We start from the raw sequence: 20,980 nt of genomic DNA on the forward strand, positions 1-20,980 counted from the left end.
ATTATTTAAATATTAAAAAAAATATAAAGTTATGATCAAAAAAATTTTTATTACATGTTATAAAAATATTATAATATATTAATTTATAAAAAATTATGGCTAAAAAATATGGACACAATTTATTTATACGTCCATACTATAGATTATAAAAATAATATACTTATTTATAAAATAAAGTGTTATAGTTTTTATCGGAACTTATTTATAAAAAAATAACTTTTTAAAAATAATGGTAAAAAGTTATATTATCTATAAGTGGTGTTATAAAAGTTATTGCCACTTTATAGAATTTTTTTATAAAGGTTTTATATTATAATTTTATATTATTTACGTATTATAAAATTGTTATAATTTAGTATAAATCTTTCACCAAATTAAGTTTATATATTTTTTTATAATTAAAGCAACAAATTGTTTCATCGTTAACTCAAATATTTTATCGTATGTACTAATTATGTAAATACAAAAGTTATTTTTTTTGGTAATATATCGTGAGGTATGATATCATTTGAGAGAATAAAGCTATACATATACACTAGACATAGCTTACGAACTCTTTAAATTGAGACAATCAATGTTTTGAAATGTAGTTGAGAAGACATTAATTGTTCTTAAAAAATATTTCACATATCAACAACATCACCTTAGTATAGCATAAAAAAATAAGGTTGAATCGTATTTGCATGTTGCATACTTCAAAACTTCATTTATAGGTGGAGTTGGAATGATCCATACTTCAAAGAGTATATAAAAGGAAACCTTGATAATTTTAATTATACAGATTCAAATGATGACAATGAACTCAATCAATGATCAAACAAATGAAAATAAAGAGCATATGTTAAATATTAAAAAGGAAATAGCCAACAAATATGAAATAATAACAATTAAATAAAATTGCATAAGATATTTATTTTCTTATTTTTATTAGTAATCGCATTATCAAGTACTTTTTTTAGCTAACATAATACACATGATGACTTGATTTTAATTTTTGTTAATTATTTTTTTAAATATAAATTATGTAAGTGTATAATTACAATTTATACTTCCAAACATGACATAAAAATTATCATATAATTATACTTTATCAGCTAAACACGTATAAAAAATTACAATTATTTATAATTAAAAAAAAAGGAATATAATCACTATCTATTAATTACACTTTCATTCAAACAACCAATGAAAAGGAGCTTTACTAATTCAATATCCCATCTGATTTTTTGATCATTGATTACCATGAAGTTTTTACTATTGTTTATAACAGTGCACCGCCCTAACATGAGCAAACCTACAAAAATGATTTTATTTTTTCCTTCAAGAAAAAGCCTAATCATTACAGGTATGACTAAATCCACTAAACAAAATGTCTAAACCAGACTACAACATCATGATTGAATTCACAATTTCTTTTACATGTACATGTACATACATAAATATAAACAGGTTACACAAGGCACTCGCACGAGGGAAAAAAATTACAAAAATCCATTAATACACGGGTTGTGTCCACAAGCAAAGGAGCATTCCCATATTACCATCATCATCTTGCTGTAAGTGACCAATGAAAGATGGCATACTTAAAAAACCCAACTTCAATGGCTTATTATCTCCTATGCTTCTTTGGTAATGGCTCTGCTTGTGCTTCATTCTAAAAAAACACAGTAAAAGATTCCGTGTCAATTAGAGAACAAATAAAATTTTGTTGAAAAGGGTCAAATGATGCATCAAGAAGAGGAAGTAGACCTATCAATTTTCAGGTTTGGATCATTCTAGTTTGGGTCATTAGTGTTTTTCGGGTCTGGTCATTACGTGTCCAGATCATTTCAGGTTCAAGTTAGTTCCAGGTTATTTATGATCAAAAGTGAATTACGAAGGTGAGATCTTATGAGGAAACGGTAGCGTATAGAAAGCTCAGAGGGGAATTGAGGATAATACCGTATTCGGTTCTGTCAAATGATGCATATTGAATGATAGATAACTGCAATTAGTAAAGGAAGAGGATGCTTACAACATTTGAAAGCTGCTCTTGAATGTAGGCCATTGATCTCAACATTGCACCTAATGTATCCCTCGATACCTGGAATTTAACCTCTGATTCTCCGGTAGTAGTCTCACTGTCTTGAAGCTATAATAGAGATGATAAAAGAAATCTAATAAGCAAATGACTGATAGTAAGCTGTTTAAAAGGCATTTAAAAAAATACAGCAGAAGCCTTGGTTTGTTGTCTAATTGAAAGCAAAAAAATCATTGAACCACCACTGCATCATCAAATATAGGTGTTAAAGCAAGAGCCAAATCATCAAAAATTTAGATTCCACACAATTCCATTAGAAAACCAATCTAACAAGCCGATTAGTTAACGATAAAACACACATGAAAATGTTATACAATCACAATTGGTCAGCCCCATAGAAAATATCATAGGTTTATTTGCTCAAATTTCGTAATCATTTTGGAAGAGGCTATGGCTCAATTATGGCTTAACATACCTTCAAATTGATGACGGCAACCCTGTTAGCTGGGGTGGAAAGCTGTTCGCTAATATAAGCCATAGACCTCAGCATAGGTTTTAAAGTAACCCTTGAGAGCTGAAACTTAACCTCCATTTCAGCTGATGGATTCTTGCCATAATCTTGCAACTGTATCAATGCATAAGAGAAGGGTTTGGAATAAGGCGAAAAGTGTAATGACTAATAATAGCTATGAACTATATTACTAGGACTCGGGTGTGAGTGCCAGATACGGGTATGGTTAGATTTTTCTAAGGTTTTCCTTGTATTTGGAGATTATATCCCCACATTCAACGTGTTGGACATGGGTACTTGAAGAAAAATGAAGAGTCCAAGCAACAAAGGCTATAAAGTCCATAATTACAGATGTATCCAAAAAGTTCTGAAGAGTTCCTTGTACTTCACTTCAGCCAATAATTGGAAGGTAAATGCAACTAAGTTGTGACTACATTTTTATGTACTCACCAGCTATTAAAAATTTATCATATGCATACCTTTAAATTAATAACGGCCACTCTATTTCCAGGCATTGAATTCTTATTCTCCATCTCCCATGTCATTGATTTTAAACAAGGGAGAACAGGCTACATCAAAGAACCCATAAATTTTATCAAGTTAATATCCTGTTCTTCAATTCCAAGCAAAGGATATATGAAATGGCATTAAAAAAAAAGAATTACTTGTTGTACCATGTTATCGGGATGACTATCATCCCGATGGAGAGAAACAGGAGCCATATGTGGCAGATTCAAATCTGAGACAGATTGAGCTGGCGCCCCAGTGTCATTAAGATTGAAACGCCGTGTAATTTCGTCTTGCTGTGGCCATAGCAAAGGGGCTGTATCTGGACCTAAAGTTGAGCTGCTATTGTCATCATAAGCAGCAGTACTAGCCTGTGATCCAGGAGGTGCAAATTTCGCAACATTTTTCTTTACAACAGACACCTTCTTCCCACCTTCCTTAAGAGCACCCATTGCAATGTTATAAGTCTCTGTAGCTATTGCCCCATCTTCTGCATATTTGATTGCTTCCCGACATAAACTATTATACCGTGCTGTCAGGGACACTTGGCCATGCAATTCACCGCCACGTTCATCTGTGCCAACCCCAGACTTGGCATTCCGTGTCCACCGTTTCAAGATGTAATGAGATGGTAGAGTAAGTACATTTGTGACAGTGAAGACCGTTAAAACATGTCTACAAAGGATGCCAGAATACTCGAACATTTGACAACTACAATTAGCTCTCATTTCAGGGTAGTTTAATGTAACCATGTATGCTTTGTTGACGTCCTCAAACTTTGCAACTCTAAATGTGCTGATAGTTTCATCCCCATCAATTCTATTAGCAGTATAAACAAATGTTTCGACTAGTTCTTCTTGAAATTTTGTGAATATTTTCCGTGTATATAGGTCTGCTGCTTGTTTCTCCATAGGAGATGGTGTCCGCAGCACAGGTGTCGTGCAAATACTGTCAAAATCAGCTTCGATCTCCCTTTCAAACCAATTCTCCATTGCTCGTTCATACTGTCTAAAGAACATAGGAATCGTGGTCTGTTGATTCACATAACCATCAAAAAAAGAGCCATCAAATCCTTGATTGAGAGATATTGCAGCAAAAAAGGAATCCCGAAAATAGACAGGGACCCATTGAGCTCGAGCACTATATAATGATTGAAGCCAATCATGTGCACTAAGATTATACTTCTCAATAAGGGAACTCCATGATAATTCAAACTCCTCAATGGTTTCAGTCAAATTTATGCAATTATACAGTTCTACCTGAAAATTAGGATGCACATGACAAACATGAGCAAGCTTCTCCGGGCCTTCTCTTAAAATATGCCACTTATTAATACAATGGCGAACACCAGGGAACACCTGAGACACTGCTGTCTGTATAGCTCTGTCTTGATTAGTGATTAAAGAAACAGGTTGACGATCGTTCATTGCTGTAAGAAATGTTTTGAAAAGCCAAACAAAAGAAGCCTCGGAATCATCTAGTAGTAAAGCACAACCAAACAAAATGGTCTGGCCATGATGGTTCATCCCTGAAAATGGAGCAAATGGCACCCTATACTGGTTTACTCTGTAACTGGTGTCCAGTTTCACAGCATCACCAAAATGTGTGTAGGCTGTCCTTGACCTTGCATCAGCCCAAAATGCATTAGCCATTTGATTATCATCATCCAACTGTATTGCATAAAAGAAACCAGGGTTCTCTGCCTGCATCTTCTTGAAATAATCAAGCAGATTTTGAGCATCCCTCCCCAAAGTTCTCTTTCTGGTAACTGGCCTAACGGCATAATTCAGTGTCCCGAAATTCTTAGCTGAGCGATTTGCTTCTGCTGGAGGAGTGTTTCTGACTCCACGAGTATTTGCATCCATGGAGACACGATTTCCATCCATAGAAACATACATCACACCGCTTGGTACGATTCCCACCCCTTGACAAGTATCAACCATTGTCTTTGCAGCACCAGCAAAGTGCCTACGGGGACGAAGGTAATGCACTTTGCTAGGACTCGTCACTGAATGTCTATGCTCCTTCACAAATTTAGTAACAACCCACTTATCTCCCTTTAACTCTATTCTAAGCATTGCATCACAACTGTCGGCAGACCTTCTTTTCAGACCGTCTTTGCCACAGACAAACTCCCTAGCAACTACTCTTCCATCAGTCTTGGAACGGCTAAGCTGGCCAACTTTGGAGTTAAATCCCATATGTCTGCAATACTCATCATAGTACGTTTTGGCATCCCCTTCAGAATCAAATTCCATACCAAGATACGGCTCGGAAATCTCATCCTCATCATGAGCTAGAGAATTGTTTAAATGATTTAATTCACCTTCACTGGGTTCAGCATCCCCATCATCCGTCATTCCACGATGGCTCATACCCTCTTCCGGACCAATCACATGGACATCCATACTACTCCTTCGTACAACAATAGTTCATTAAAGTTCCTTACTTCGCGAGCAAGTTATGATTTAGTACATTGCATATTCTATTATTTTTTAAGCAACCTGATCTCGTTTTCTGCCAGCTGATATGAAGCAATTCAGTAAACATAATCAACAAGCCAGCACTCTGACAAACAAACACAGACAACTGTTAATCGCCAAAATGGAACTATTGATGCAAAATAGTCAATGTAAACACAAAGTGAAGAACAACTAATCACCAAAATGGCACAAACTCAACTTCCAAATTGATTAAAGGCCCTAAAATATTACTCAAAATTTGTTCTGTGACATAATTATACATACGAATGAACTCACACGTGTAACAAAAAAAATGAGTTGAACCCCGCCCCCCCCCCAAAAAAAAAATAATAACAAGGCCTTTTCCTCATATCCATAACAGCAAGAAACAAATCAAAGTGCTCAAAACTGAAACTCCATGGATTGAACATAAGAACTAAAACTAAAGAAAACCCATTTCTCAGGATTATGTAAAAACAGAAACCCACATGGAAAAAGGGCAGAAAGGCACTGGCTTTAATCAAATTCATGAATATTCAATGGATAACTTAAAGGAAGTGAAGAGTTAAGTAGTACCTGCAAATGTGAATTTCTAAAAAAGAAGTTGAAAAAGAGAATAAAGACGAAGAATTTAAGGAAAAAAGGAGCCTTGGGTACTAGGAGTAGGATTATGAGAATTTGATTGTGAGTAAAATCCCTCTTATTCATTTCATTATTAATTTTTTATTTAGAAAATGAGAAACCCTAAACTGTAGCTGTTCTAAATTTTCCAAATTTGCAAAGACCCCCCCCCCGCCCCACCCAAATGGTCTTCTTAAGCAATGATTAATAGCTAAAACATCTCGGCCTTCGAATCTAATGCTAAAGAGCAAAAGGAACCCGTTATTTTCGACCCGGGACCAACCTTTTTGGGTCAATTCCTATCCACTTTTTTTGTTAGAATTTTTTCCCTATCCGCTTAGTTGCAGAGTATAACTTATTTTTTATCTCATACTATAGTATTATTATAATATCTAATTTTATCATCACCGTTATTTTTACGCTAACCACATATAAACGCACCGCTCATCTAAAAAAAATTCACTTATCAATTGAAAGAAAATATAATCCCCATAATTTGGTGAGTATACTTGCTATCTATAATAGTTAGGTCTATTTTTGTTCTTAAAATTTAAAAAAATATAAAAGTTTTAATGATATAATACATTCTCAAAGTAATATATCATTAAACATTTATATTTTTTTAAGTTCTTGGAACAAAATTGATTGAATTGCTAAATTTAGAGACTAAAAGTTACATTAACTCTTAAAAAAATTAAATGCTAAATTTAATTGTAAATTTGTTTATTATGGTAGTTAAAATTAGATACGAAATATAAATTAATTGTTTGATAAAAAGTAAATTTTAAATTATGAAAGTTTTTATTTAATATTTTTATCATTATTTTTAAGGAAAAATATTCGATACATTGTTGGTAAAGTTTCTAAACTCTATAAATAAAATTAGAATGATGATAAATATTCTATAAAGTATAATAAAAATAAAAAAATAAAAAAATATGTGATATGTGATATGTGATAATTTTTAAAATTTACTTATAAAATTAAAATAATATACTGCAAGTGTACCACATAGAGGTTTTATGTTATTTAAATGATTTTAGGCTGTAAATAATTTTGAACTTTCTATAAAATATTTATATTTAGAATAAATTATATTGATATTTCAATTTGAATGTTAATGTTTAGGAAAAAATACAAAATAAAGAAAAGAAAGATTCAAAATATTTTACTAACAATAAAGAAGATGAAGAGTAAGTAAAGAGTAGAGATTAAATAACTCATTTTTACTTAACATTTTCAATTTTTTTAATTAAAAACTTAAATAGTTTTTATCCTAACAAATATTTGTTTTTTTATCTTTAAAATGTAAATTTATATTTAATTTTAAAAAATAAAAATACTAAAATATTTTTAAAATAAAAAATATAAAATGCATTTTATTGTGAAACAAAGAATAAAGAGAAAATAAAGAACAAGAAAATAGGAGAGTAAAAGAGAATATGTATTTTTATTAATCTATAGAGATATTTATAATTCTTCTCTAAAGTCTATATTTACAGAGATAAGAAGTATAAATGTAATAAAACTCTACTTCTAATGACTACTAGAGTTCTAAAGTACATCAAACTTATCTTGATTTTGATGGACATCTACTTAATGATAAGATATTCATAACACTCCCCCTTAAATGTCTATTTGCAGATAATGTGTCTCGCTAAAACTTTACTAAAATAAAAACATTGTGGGAAAAAGAATCTTAGTGAAGGAAAAAAATCTTAGTGAAGGAAAAAGAGTACACTTATCTATAATATGTATATCATGTCGTCTCATTAAAAATATTACTAGGAAAACCTAATGTGACAAAATCTCAGTTAAGGGAAAAAGAGTACGACACGTATTTACTCCTCCTATTGACAACATTGCATAATATCTTTAAGTCAACGCATACCAATTCCATTGACAAGCTTCTTAAATGTGCTAGCCGGTAGTACCTTAGTGAACAAATCCACCAAATTCTCACATGAACGAATTTGTTGAACATCTATATCACCATTCTTCTGAAGGTCATGAGTAGAGAAAAATTATAACGAAATATATTTTGTTCTATCTCCTTTAACATACCCTCCTTTTAATTGGGCTATGCATGCATCATTATCTTCGTACAATATAGTTGGAACCATTTTTTCGAATGATATACCATACATCTACTGGATATGTTAGGTCGTCATTCTTAACCAAACACATTCTCGACTTGCTTCATGCATTGCAATGTTTTCTTCATGGTTTGATGAAATAGCAACTAAGGTTTGTTTTATTGAGTGCCATGATATAGTTGTTCCTCCGCATGTAAACACATAACCCATTTGAGAACGATCTCTATGTGGATCAAATAAGTATATTACATTTGCATAGTTGATCAAATGTGATTTCGAGCCATTTGGGTAGAATAACCCCATATCAATCTATCCTTAGAGATATCAAAATATTTGTTTAACTCCATTCTAGTGTCGACGGGTCGGAGAAGAACTAAATCTTGTTGATAAACTTACAACAAATATTATATTAGGACGTGTATTGTTAGCAAGATACATCAATGCTCCTATAGCACTGAGATATGGTATTTCGGGACCAAAAAGTTCTCCATCGTTCTCACGAGGATAAGAATGATCTTTATTCACATCTAGTCATCTTGATGCGCCTTACGTAACCCTCGCCCATCTCTATAACTGGATTAGGGTTACGGGATGCTATGACAATTAACAAGTCAAAAGTATACAACTCAAATTCAATATTCACTTAAAACAATCATTAGTGGATTATCATTCAATAATCATATCATTCATACAAAAATGATGCTTAAATAAAACCTTCAAATCTTCAAAATTAGTTTAGAAACAAATATTAACTAATTTGAAACAAAACAAAAAGTATGGTAAAAACAGAAAATAGAGGTCACATGATCGTGTGGCTAGGCCGTGTGACAAGCTGGTGCTGTGTGGTGCTATGGAACATGGCCGTGTTATTCAACCGTATGTGAGAACTAAAATCGTGTAGATGGAGACACATGCTCGTGTCTCCAAACCGTGTAACAAACTGTGATCGTGTATACCAATTGACACCTAAATCAAACAGAGCACACGGTCGTGCCACTTGCCTATTTGAAGCACACAGTCGTTTGTCAAATTGTGTGAACCTAAATGTACCTTCAATGCAAGTCATACCATTTCATGCTTATTTAGGCCATAACTATATCATTAACAAATCATTCCACCTGTTCAAATCACACCAAAAGCATACCATTTACCTAATTTTAACCAATATGCCATAATGCACCATCACAAATGATAAACAAACCTATAATTTACATCAATTTTCTAAAAATTCTAACTTACCTAACAATATCATATAAAATGCCAAACATCATCATTTTTTGCAACAACCAACAAGGTACAATACCACAACCAAGTATCAAATGACCAAATACGTATATGTATATATCTTTGACAATCATCGTTTCATCTACCATGCTATTAACCTTTCAAAACAATTCCAACCATTATACCATCACATTCCAATCCATGATCAACCACATTATTAACCTTAAACGCATAACTTATATTCAAGCACAAAATATACCATTTATAATGAACACTTATATACAATCACAAGTTACTCTTATTACATGTCACATATCCTAAAATAAATGTTTTAAAAGTCTACCGAAAGATAACTGGATAGTATGATCTTCAACTTGATCTAATTGTTCAGTTCCACAAAACAATACCTACAAGAAACTAGGAAAAATGACACAAATAAGCTTTAAAGTGCTTAGTAAGTTCATAGGTCGGAAATGATATACATACCTTATGTTCACAATTATAACTTAACAAAATCATTAATTAAACACAGTCTTGTCATTACAACCATATCAGGAGGTTGATTTCATAACTTACAAATCGAATAACCATTCAAGTTAAACAAGATCATTCCATATCAAGTTACTACATATCATCATAATCGTGAGTATATATATTTTCAAGTCATAAACAAGACATTATCACCAAATTAATACAAGTCATTGTATTATTCAACAAGCACAATTCCGCACAATGAACGGATGTATACAAATACGTGCTTATCCACCTGAGACACACCAAAATGCTCAACCTAGCCAATCCAACCAAAAACACACTTAGGCACCAAGTGTTTAGCCTGTAAGCTAACATCCTTTCAGAAACACGCTTGGGCACTAAGTGCCTAGCCCGTAGGCTAACATCCCTCCAAAAACATGATTGGGCACCAAGTGTTAAGCCCGTAGGCTTTACATCCTCCCCTAGAAACACACCAAGGTCACTGTAATATAACTCGGTAATCCGTAACAAATACTAGACTTCGGTATATCTAGTGCATAATAACAGGTCATGAATCATCATCTTATCAAAAGTCAATCTCGTATAACACACAAAATAACCTATTGGCATGCCAATTGTATCCTATCCTATGTTCATCCGGGCTCGATACACGTAACCGTATAACAATTTACATTTCAATCCATTTTTCTCACTTTTATCAACTATAACATTCGAATTTACATACAACATCCATAATATACAGAATTCAATAAGATATTATCAAAATATACAAAACAATATCGTATAAACTTACCAGCGCCAAACTACATAGATAGCAATATTAGAGACTGATCAGTAATTTTTTCTTTTTTACAATTATCTAACGGTTCTTGATCTATATGATAATTTTATTTCAATTACCAATCCCAATTACATTAAAACATTTAATTTGATGCATATTACTTTTTATTAACATTTTTCACAGTTTCTCTAAAGTTTTGCACTTTGTTCAATTTAGTCCCTAAAAACGAAATAAGCTTATTTTTCACAATTAAGCTCAAAATTATTATTCCAAATTCATTATCATCTCTATCCAACCCTCAAGTTCTAAAATTTACAGAATTTTCAAGCCAATTTTAACAATTTAAGAATTTAGTCCATAAACTCAAAACTATTTAAAAATACTTTAGAAAATAGTACTATTTCATCATCAAGATTTAAAATCAAACATAAAAATCAAGAAAACTTTCAAGAACATCAATGGAAAGTTTTCAAAACTTTGACAATTTCACAAAATAATCTCTGGGCTAGCTATATTAAGCTACAACGATTTCAAAAATATAAAATTTACCAAAAACAAGTTTGAATAACATACCATGCATGAAAGTTGAAGCTTGGTCGATTCTCTTCTATTCCAAAAATAGGCTTTTCAATTTAAACAAAGAAGAATGAAAAGATGATGGCATGTTTTCTTATGTTTATAAACATTATTTATTTACCTTTTTAACCTTAAACAAACATTAATATTTTACTAATTTAATGGCATCAGCTGCCAATCACAAACTAGTGAGGTCTAATTTTCCTTTAAAACCATTCCATTATGTCATTATATTCATTTAATCCACATAAACTAATAGCGATTAACTTTTGCAATTTTTACGATTTAGTCATTTTTCCTTAATTAACTATCCAAATGTCAAAATTAACGAACCAAACTTTAACACGACACTTTAATGACCTCATAAATATTAAATAAATAATATTTACAGACTCACATGTTGAAATTGTTATCCCAAAACTACTATTTCTGACACTACTGAAAAACGGGTTGTTACATCGTATCCATATAAAATCACTTTAAGATCTTTTCCATGTAAGTTGATTAATGAAGAAGAATTCCATTTAATAAGTGCTCGATCTACAAGCCGAGACAAAACTTAGTCTTTCCAAGATTTTTCATCTCAAGTTAGTTCTTTAAATAATCAACTGCCTTTTGAAGCTCTTTAGGAGTTTCAATAATATTCAAGTCATCAACATACACAACAATTATAACAAACTCCGAATTTGATCTTTTTATACAACAATTATAACAAACTCCGAATTTGATCTTTTTATAAAGACACATGGTCATGTTGGATCATTTTTATAATCTTCTTTCAACAAATACTCACTGAGTCGATTTTACCACATATGCCTAGATTGTTTCAATCCATATAGAGATTTATGCAAACGTATCGAATAACTTTTCTAAGAATTTTTACATGCTTTTAGCATTTTAAATCCTTCAAGGATTTCCATATAAATTTTATTATTAAGTGAACCATATAAATAAGTTGTAACAACATCCATTAGATGCAAATCTAGCTTTTCATGCACTGCCAAGTTAATAAGATTCCTAAAAGTAATTATATCCACCACTAAAGAATATGTCTCCTCATAATCGATACTAGGCCTTTTTGAAAAGCTTGTGCTACTAATCATGCTTTGTATCATACAACTTCATTTTTCTTATTTTATTTTCGCACAAACACTCATTTTTACCCAACGGGTTTTACTCATTTAGGAGTTCGAACTATTGGTCCAAAAACTTTACATTTTGAAAGTGAACTTAATCCTGCTTGAATTGCATCTTTCCATTTTGACCAATCATATTTGTGTCTACATTCTTCAATAGATTTAGGTTTAAGATCCTCATTTTCATTCATTATTTCAATAATAATATTATATGCAAAAACGTTGTCGATAATTGTTTCATTTCGATTCCATCTTTTTCTCGTAGAGACATAACTTATAAACATCTCTTCATTTTCATTAATTTCAGTATTAGAACCTCTTTTTGAGTGTTATAATTAGTTATGTCTTGGTCTTTTCATTAGTACTTGTTGGATTTAGTGCCCTAAGTGTAGTATTTTCGTATACGTACACTTGTATTTTTGAACAAATTGGTTTAATAAAAATATTAACTAATTAAATTAATACCCTTTGTATATTATCCTTAATGTCTTTTTGCACGTAAAGCAAAATGAAAGCAAATATTGGCCTGTTGGTTGTCTAACATTAAACTAATAGTAATTGATATTATGTGATCGAATTGTAATACAGAAAGATAACTTATATTAGTAGATGAACCTAAATATGTCATTAATCTAATCGAAAATGAACAAATCGATTGAAAAACTAATATGATGTCTATCAAAGCTAATTGAGGAAATGTTTTGTCTTGGGCATTAGAGTGGATGACTCCCAGAAGATAGAGACATAGATGTAACTGACTAGACTGACAGTGCATCGAACATGACCCAAATAGAATAGATCCTGAATCCGTTTATGAATTTATTCACTTGTGACGTTCATAGTGTGACGTACTTTAATCTTGAGTGGATGATGGACTATATATGTGTGACTCATATACTTTAATGTAAGTAAAAGCCTGAGTTCAAATAGATAAGGAATTGAAAGCTGGTGCGTTGGGTATATAACTTTTGCAGTATGTAGTATCATTCACAATAGTGGAATTCATTGGTCAAGAAATGGATAAATGATATCCTTTTATTGGCATTACATAATAGATGAAAAGTAAATGTGACCATAGGTCGTTTGTTTTTGTGATAAATGACTTATTACTATTTGATAGTAATTGACTTTTCATGAAGGAAAATGTAATAGTTATCATAAAATAAAATAAGATCATATTGGGAAAATGGATTTATCCTTAAGATATTTAAAAAAAAAAATCCTATGAAGATAACATACTTATGACAAGGTCATGGATAAACTGGGGAGAGCTTAGTCATGATACTATAATGGAATAACTTCGTGACTAAACAAGTTTATAATTAATAGGCAAAAAACTAAAACTTAATTATAAATCACGAGTAGCTAGCTCATTGAAGCTATAAATGAATTGCATATAGAATCAAATGGATAGAAATGATAAAGTTAGAGAAATGGACTACATTAAAAAATGAATGTGATTTCTCACTAAGTATGGAAATAACCTAGGAATTAATTTAAATTTTTTGAATTATTATTTAATCAAATAATTGAAGTTCGAAAATAAAATAAAATTAATTGAACATTGTTCAAAATTGGTCCCTAAGTATGTAAATGGAAATATCATTTAATAAATTATTTAAAAATCATAAAAATTATATACATTAAAAAATAAAAAAATCGATTTGTACCGGTTCATGGGTCAGTCAGTCCAACCACTTTTCCAAACATTATTTAATATTATTTTAATGTAAATATTAATAAATATTAATTTAAATCATCTATATATACTTTAAATATAATTAATAAAATATCATTTTAATTATTTATTTACATATAATATCTTAAAACAATATTTTAAATGCTAATAATATTTTATTTAATAAACTAAAACAATAATAAATTCAACTTGCAAATAAATTAATATTTGTAACAAGGTAAAATAAATTTTTTCAAATTTATTTTATATCATGATTCTAACTAACCAAACAATGTAATATTATTATATGTGTACTCCATTTAATCAACAAAACAACATATTCCATATTACGTCTCTATTCTATTCCCACCATATAAATATTACATTTCTACTCTATTTTATTTCAGCAAGCCAATATGTTGTTAGTAAATAGTAGTATAGATACAACTGATAGATGTAATAAAATATGCATAATCAAAGTAAAATGTATAAAAATATCAACATAAAACTTTAGTTGAGTGGTAAATTAAAAGTTTTATTGATGCAACTCGTTCTAATTAGTAAAGAATATTTTTTGTATTTTTTTAATTGAATTGATGACATCAACTCAATAAAACACTTAATAAATAATAAGTAGTATAGTTACAACTGATGGATATAATAAAATGTGTATAATAAAAGTAAAATGGATAAAAATATTAAAATAAAATTTTAGTTGAATGGTAAATTAAATGTTTTATTAATGCAAGTGGTATGGGTTTGAATTCCTATATACATATTTTTTTTATATTTTTTTTATAGTGAAAAGATTAAAATACACTTGAATAATATTACTTATTTTAATTACATAAGAGCATTGCTATCATTTCCTAATTTGAGTAGTGAAAAGATTAAAATACCCTCAAATAATATTTTAATTTCGGGAGGACATTGCTATAAATTTCTAATTGAGTTGGTTTTTGGTAGACCTGCTCATGAGTTAGGCCACCCGGTTTGATAAAAAACGGGAGAGTTTGGGTAAAAATATGGGCCCGAGAAATGAGATTTGACAAAAAAATAAGGCCCCTTTTTAAAAATGGGTCAGGTCTTGGGTAAGATATTTTTTGTCTGATCTCAGCTCCCCCGAATTCACTAAATGACAAAAAAATTGCTATTTTTTGTTATTTTAATGTTTTTTTCTTATTATTTTCTCTGTATTTTGCTACTATTTCATTATTATATTGTTATTGTTTAGATATTTTATAACACTTATTTTATTGTTAATTTTGTTATTATTTTAGAGATATTTTTTGTTAAGTTGTATCTATCTTAATATTATTTAAGTATACATATTTTTTATAATTTATTTTCAATTAATTTGAAAATATTTATTTTAATATTTTTAATATTTTTGATGTAATATATATTTAAAGATTATGTAAAAAATATAATATAAAAAATTAATACGAGAGGATCAGATCGAATTCAAGTTTTAACATTTTTGAATTGGGCTTGATCAAATTTTTAGATTTACATTTCGGATCGAGCCTAGTAAAGTGAGATAAATTTGTACTTGGACCTAAGCGGACCCATGATCTCTAGCTCTCGGGTAACTCGTGATAGTGATTTACATATAGTATAGAAACTTGTATTTTAGAAAAGTGACTCCGTTATTTTGAATTTTACCGATATTAACCCAATTAACTAAAAGCCATCAAAGGAGTAGGGAAGGTACTTTGCGAAAATACTCTCTTTTCAATCCCTCGTGTCCACTGTTTTCATCGATTCAGTATAAAATTTCCCAAAAGTTTTCGATTCATAGAAGGAAAACCCAAAAAACCAGAAACATCAACCACAAAGCGAAACGATGAAGGTCATCCCTTTAATTTTGATGGGTTGTGGAGGTGTTGGACGCCAACTCCTCCAACACATTGTTTCCTGCAGATCACTTCACGCCAAGCAGGTACCTTTTTTTTATTTCATTATTTCAATCTTTTCCCTTTTTGGGTTTTTTTTCCCCATCAGAGTTGTCATCTTTACATTCTAGCTTCATTTGCATTGTTCAAGTTGGCCTTCTTTTTTTGGTTCATTGGGTGAATTGTTTGTGAAGTGAAACGAGTAATGGAGAAGACATAACTGTACTGATTTTGAATGTGTAAAATTTAATATTCAGCTCTTGTGTTGCATTGCAGGGAGTTCATTTACGAGTTGTGGGAGTATCTGATAGCAAATCACTAATCATTGCATCAGATGTTAAACAAAAAGAGTTGGATGATAACATTTTAGCTGAAGTTTGTAGGGTAAAATCAGATGGTTCTTCATTGTCCAAACTTACTAGCTTAGGTAAATTCTTTATATATTTTTGTTTATCAGACAAGAGCTGCTCGCTTCTTTATTGTATTTTCATGGTATTACTTATGCTTCTTTGTTGAATATTAAATGTAGGTGAGTCTCAAGTGTTCTCCAATTCAGAATCAAGGACAAAAGTGCTAGACATTGCATCAATTCTTGGAAAATCAACAGGTTCTTTCTGTGTGGATGTTGACATTTTTGCCCCAGAATTTGTAGTCATGTTGTTAGATTTATTTGATGTGAAAAACTTAGTTTGTGGTCGCTGAAATGTTTATGTTTTTGTAATTTTGCCACAGGTTTAGCCCTTGTAGATTGCTCGGCCAGTTCTGAGACGATTGGAGTGCTAAAGGAAGGGGTCAACTTGGGTTGCTGTGTTGTTCTAGCAAATAAAAAACCTCTTACATCAACACTGGTAAGAAGCTCAGCTTCATTAGCATACTTGAATCAGTTTGATTGATTTTGTTTCTGTCATTAACATTTTCTCTATATATTTGTATGATTTTCATATCTATACCTTGCTGCTTGTCTAAATTGTCATGATGTTTGTTTCCATCGTCCTGCAGGAGGATTATGACAAATTTGTTTCATATCCTCGCCGCATACGGCATGAGTCAACTGTAAGTGAAGTTGAAATGATCTCCTTAAAATATTTTTTGCTTTACGTGCTGTGCAGATGCAGTTTGATATAACTGCACTGCACTCAACTGCAATGCTTCAAGCTTTTCCTACTGACTTAGTTTTTGCTGTTTGTTAGGTTGGCGCTGGTCTGCCAGTCATATCATCAATAAATCGCATAATTTCATCTGGAGACCCCATCCACCGTATTGTTGGAAGTTTAAGCGGTACAAATTTGTCAATGCATTGAGATGAATTTATCCCGTTAGATTTGTGGGTCGACTCTTGGTTTTCTATAGTGTTATCAATTGCATCCATTTTCAGTTTTGATTTGCTTGTATTATATATAAATCTCATATCGACAGGTACATTGGGTTATGTAATGAGTGAGGTTGAAGATGGCAAACCATTGAGCCAAGTCGTTAAGTCTGCTAAAAGCTTAGGATACACTGAACCAGGTATTTATAAAAATAAATTCGCCATCTTTTCTCTATGCATGATTCATTTGCCCCCTTTTAAAAGTTTGTATCTTCTATTCAACCCATGTTATTTTATAGAAAGTATGATCCTACAAGATCTTTTAGAGTTGATATAAATGTAATGTTATTGCTTAATCTTGTCATTGCAGATCCACGAGATGACCTCAGTGGAATGGATGTTGCCAGGAAGGTTCAAATATGAATATGTTCCCATGTTCTTGATTACTCAGATATAAATTGCATGCATTGCATTTATCAATATAAACTGTCTCTAAATATTTGTAACTTTTGCATGGTAAACTTGAGAACAATTTGGGTGTTTACTGTTCGATGATAACAGAAATGTGTAAAATATATATAACATAGGCATAAATACTAAATAGCCATTGTGGTCTTTGCATAGGAAAACTACTATGACTCGGTTTGGCCTAAACATATAAATTCTGCTAATGGCTGGAACCCTTGATGCATAAATCGATTTATACTTAGACTCATGGATTATAGTTGGAATTAGTGATAGTCACCATCACATATTTTATTTATAAGTGATGAAATGGACTTTCATACTTGCATCAATATTCTGCAGTGAATTTGATTTTGTTACTATGGAATTTTAATTATTGCTTCGAGTATGTGTCATGTAGTTTCAGTTTTCTGAAACAGGCTTTGATCCTTGCCCGACTTCTTGGGAAGTGCATTGACTTAGGTAGCATAAAGGTTAGTACCGGAACTCTCTATTGCTTTGAAGTTGTAATAATCATACCCCTTTTTCTCTCGGCTGATAATTATATCCATTGGGAATTAAACGTTATGCGGGTTAATATTTTGCAAATCTTGCAAAAATGTCCAATTAACATCTTTCTTTTGAATGGTATGACAGATTGTGAAAAAAGAATTCTATTTACTGCAACTTTTAAAATTGGTTATTTCATGGAAATTTCTTGATTTTTAGTGGTGTTATCCTGAATCCATTAAAGTCTTTGGTTTCTCCTGGTCTTATATTCAAGTTGGCTCCCTTTATCAATTGCCAATTCGTTTTAAGTTGTTTTGATGGTTTGATCTTCTTTTATTTTTGGTAGATTGAGAGCTTGTATCCGGAAGAAATGGGACCTAATAAGATGTCTGTTGAAGAATTTTTGAATGGAGGTGTTGTAAGGCTTGATAACAATATCGAAGAGAGAGTTAAAAAAGCTTCACTCAATGGGAATGTCCTCCGTTATGTCTGCGTGATAGAAGGTGCAAGGTATTTGCATATTCATGTCACTCCTTTTAAAACACGGATAGAAATGTTGATATGCATTCATTCGGAGCACATCTCGATGGATGAACAAACACCTGCAGATTTGAAAAGTTGTTGAGATTTGTTCTTCATATCTTAGGTCTGACATTAATTATGGATATCTCACATATAACCATATAGTCTTACACAGCAGCAAACAACAGAACACTTTCCCAAATCGAAATGTGTAGAGGACTAAAAGTAGGTTCATTTACAGTGTTGATAATGTTTACTAAATCAAACCAGTCTTCTTCCGCTAATTTCTGTTTAAATATCCTTAAAGTGGACTTGATTACCGTGACCATCTGCTATGTTTCCGTCCTGAAACTTGCTTATAATCTAATGGTTCCTTGACCTTGTTTCTGCTTTTAGGTGCAACGTCGGGATTCAAGAACTTCCTAAGAATTCGGCTTTGGGAAGACTGAGGGGAAGTGACAATGTGGTAAGCTTACCTTTTTCTTTATCTTGTATCGGTTCCTTCTCACTTCAAAATTCTAATCGCTGTGGTCGATAATTTCTGAAATATCGGAAACCCTACTTTGCTCCAATTTCCAAGTTATTAGATATGAAGTTGAAATACATTTCACCGGATGAAATTGCAGCTAGAAATATATAGTCGATGCTATAGTCAACAACCCTTAGTTATTCAAGGCGCGGGAGCTGGGAATGATACTACTGCAGCCGGCGTGCTTGCTGATATCCTTGACATTCAGGATCTGTTTCCCTGAAAGAAATTCGAGGGAGTCACACAACTCGAGTTTGCCATGTATTTCACCTACAAAAATGAAGCTAAGAGACTCGAAGTTTTCGAATGTCTGAATAATTTTTGGTCCGGGGCAAGCTTACTGAATGTTGTCGGGGGATGTTCCATGGTAAACAATGTGCAAAGCGCCCATGGCTCTGACTAAGCGTCCCCTTCAGTTTTTGAAGAACCTGCATACGTAATAAACTTTATGTCAGCTTAGTTTCTTGAAAACCTAAAGCTTAAAAAGAGAAAAGAAAAAGGAATAACTACAAAATTGTCCCCCAAGCTATATCGATTTTCCCATTTAGGTATTTTAGAGCCTCTTAATTATCAAATATCTTATTTTACCCCTAAATAAATGTACACCATTCAATAAAAACATGACACGATTTACTTTTATGGGTGGTATCAAGATTTGACAAATTTATTAGTATAATTACCACTTTTGATTTAAAAAAAGTCAATTACTTAAGTGAGAAAAGTGACATAATTTGAGGGTTAATTTTATATTTAAGTTTAAAAAACCGTTTTTCATGTTTAAGTTTATTTAAATTTAGTAATCAAATTACTATAAAAAGTCATAAAATGGTCATCAAAATTTTATTTTATTTTTTATCAATGGACTAATGGAAAAGTTGATATAATAACACATTTCACATTTAATATTTATACATTGTATCAATTTAGTTTTAATTTTTAAAAATTTAATTTTCAATGTTTACATAGTACTTATTTTTATCTTAATTTTTACATCGAAAATATAATTTAATACACAATATGTAAATTAAAAATAAAAACAAATATTTTTGAAAAGAAAAGCCATGTTTGTTATTTAAACTAAACAATCTCCAAATACATTACTTTTCTTATACTTCAAAAGGTTGATAATTTGATGTCTCTCAATGACAACTAATTTATTTTTACCAACGAAATTTATTGTTTGATATCTAGACATTGGCAACTAATAATGCGAGTTTATTCATGGGTCTATTTGAACTCCTGAGTCTCCAAGTTATTCAACTTATCCATTCCCTTAACTCGACTAAGTTTATCATGATTCCGGTTTTGAAAGTTGATAATTAAAAGGTATTTTCATTTACGTTTTAATAATGGGATTAACTGAACGAGTGACGAGGTTCTACGTGTTCTTTAGAGACGATAATAACGACAATAATAATAACAAAAGTAGTTCGGCCAAATCAATGTCAAATGATTCTAGTGCAAATATTATGAAATCAATAAAAAATGAACGAGTAAAGATTAAATCATCTTAGTCGTTAATGCCCAATCCAATGACGAAGAATCAAAGTAATGAGAAAATGTGAAAACTATTATATTAGGTTTTTGGGTATTTTCAGTTTTTGTATATTATTTTTTATCAAATTTAGTGCACAAATTTTTTGAGCTTTTTAGGTGAAAGGATC

The 20,980-nt window shown here is 31.2% G+C and overlaps 2 protein-coding genes across 3 annotated transcripts; one reads left to right on the forward strand and one right to left on the reverse strand.

The window, feature by feature from the left end:
• Positions 1-1,285: 1,285 nt before the first annotated feature.
• On the reverse strand, positions 1,286-6,304 carry LOC121224218 (protein FAR1-RELATED SEQUENCE 3). Of its 2 annotated transcripts, none has more exons than XM_041107069.1 (6): positions 6,077-6,304; positions 3,206-5,606; positions 3,011-3,100; positions 2,496-2,645; positions 2,015-2,131; positions 1,286-1,654 (listed from the first exon to the last, which is right to left on the reverse strand). In XM_041107069.1, exons 2-6 carry the CDS (start codon positions 5,444-5,446, stop codon positions 1,610-1,612), a joined length of 2,643 nt encoding a protein of 880 aa, XP_040963003.1. In that variant the 5' UTR covers positions 5,447-5,606; positions 6,077-6,304; the 3' UTR covers positions 1,286-1,609. The 2 variants fall into 2 exon arrangements, with proteins under 2 accessions (XP_040963003.1, XP_040962998.1); XM_041107064.1 differs by having other exon boundaries at positions 3,197-5,606; positions 6,077-6,299.
• A 9,426-nt stretch (positions 6,305-15,730) lies between these two features.
• On the forward strand, positions 15,731-19,955 carry LOC121224222 (bifunctional aspartokinase/homoserine dehydrogenase 1). The gene is made up of 12 exons (XM_041107075.1): positions 15,731-16,049; positions 16,279-16,429; positions 16,532-16,609; positions 16,735-16,850; positions 17,002-17,055; positions 17,193-17,280; positions 17,419-17,511; positions 17,682-17,722; positions 18,196-18,249; positions 18,612-18,775; positions 19,184-19,253; positions 19,414-19,955. The coding sequence occupies exons 1-12, from the start codon at positions 15,954-15,956 to the stop codon at positions 19,537-19,539; spliced, it is 1,131 nt and encodes a 376-aa protein (XP_040963009.1). The 5' UTR covers positions 15,731-15,953; the 3' UTR covers positions 19,540-19,955.
• Positions 19,956-20,980: the final 1,025 nt, after the last annotated feature.

The sequence above is a fragment of the Gossypium hirsutum genome, chromosome A03 (assembly GCF_007990345.1).
Source record: "Gossypium hirsutum isolate 1008001.06 chromosome A03, Gossypium_hirsutum_v2.1, whole genome shotgun sequence".
Taxonomy (NCBI): domain Eukaryota; kingdom Viridiplantae; phylum Streptophyta; class Magnoliopsida; order Malvales; family Malvaceae; genus Gossypium; species Gossypium hirsutum.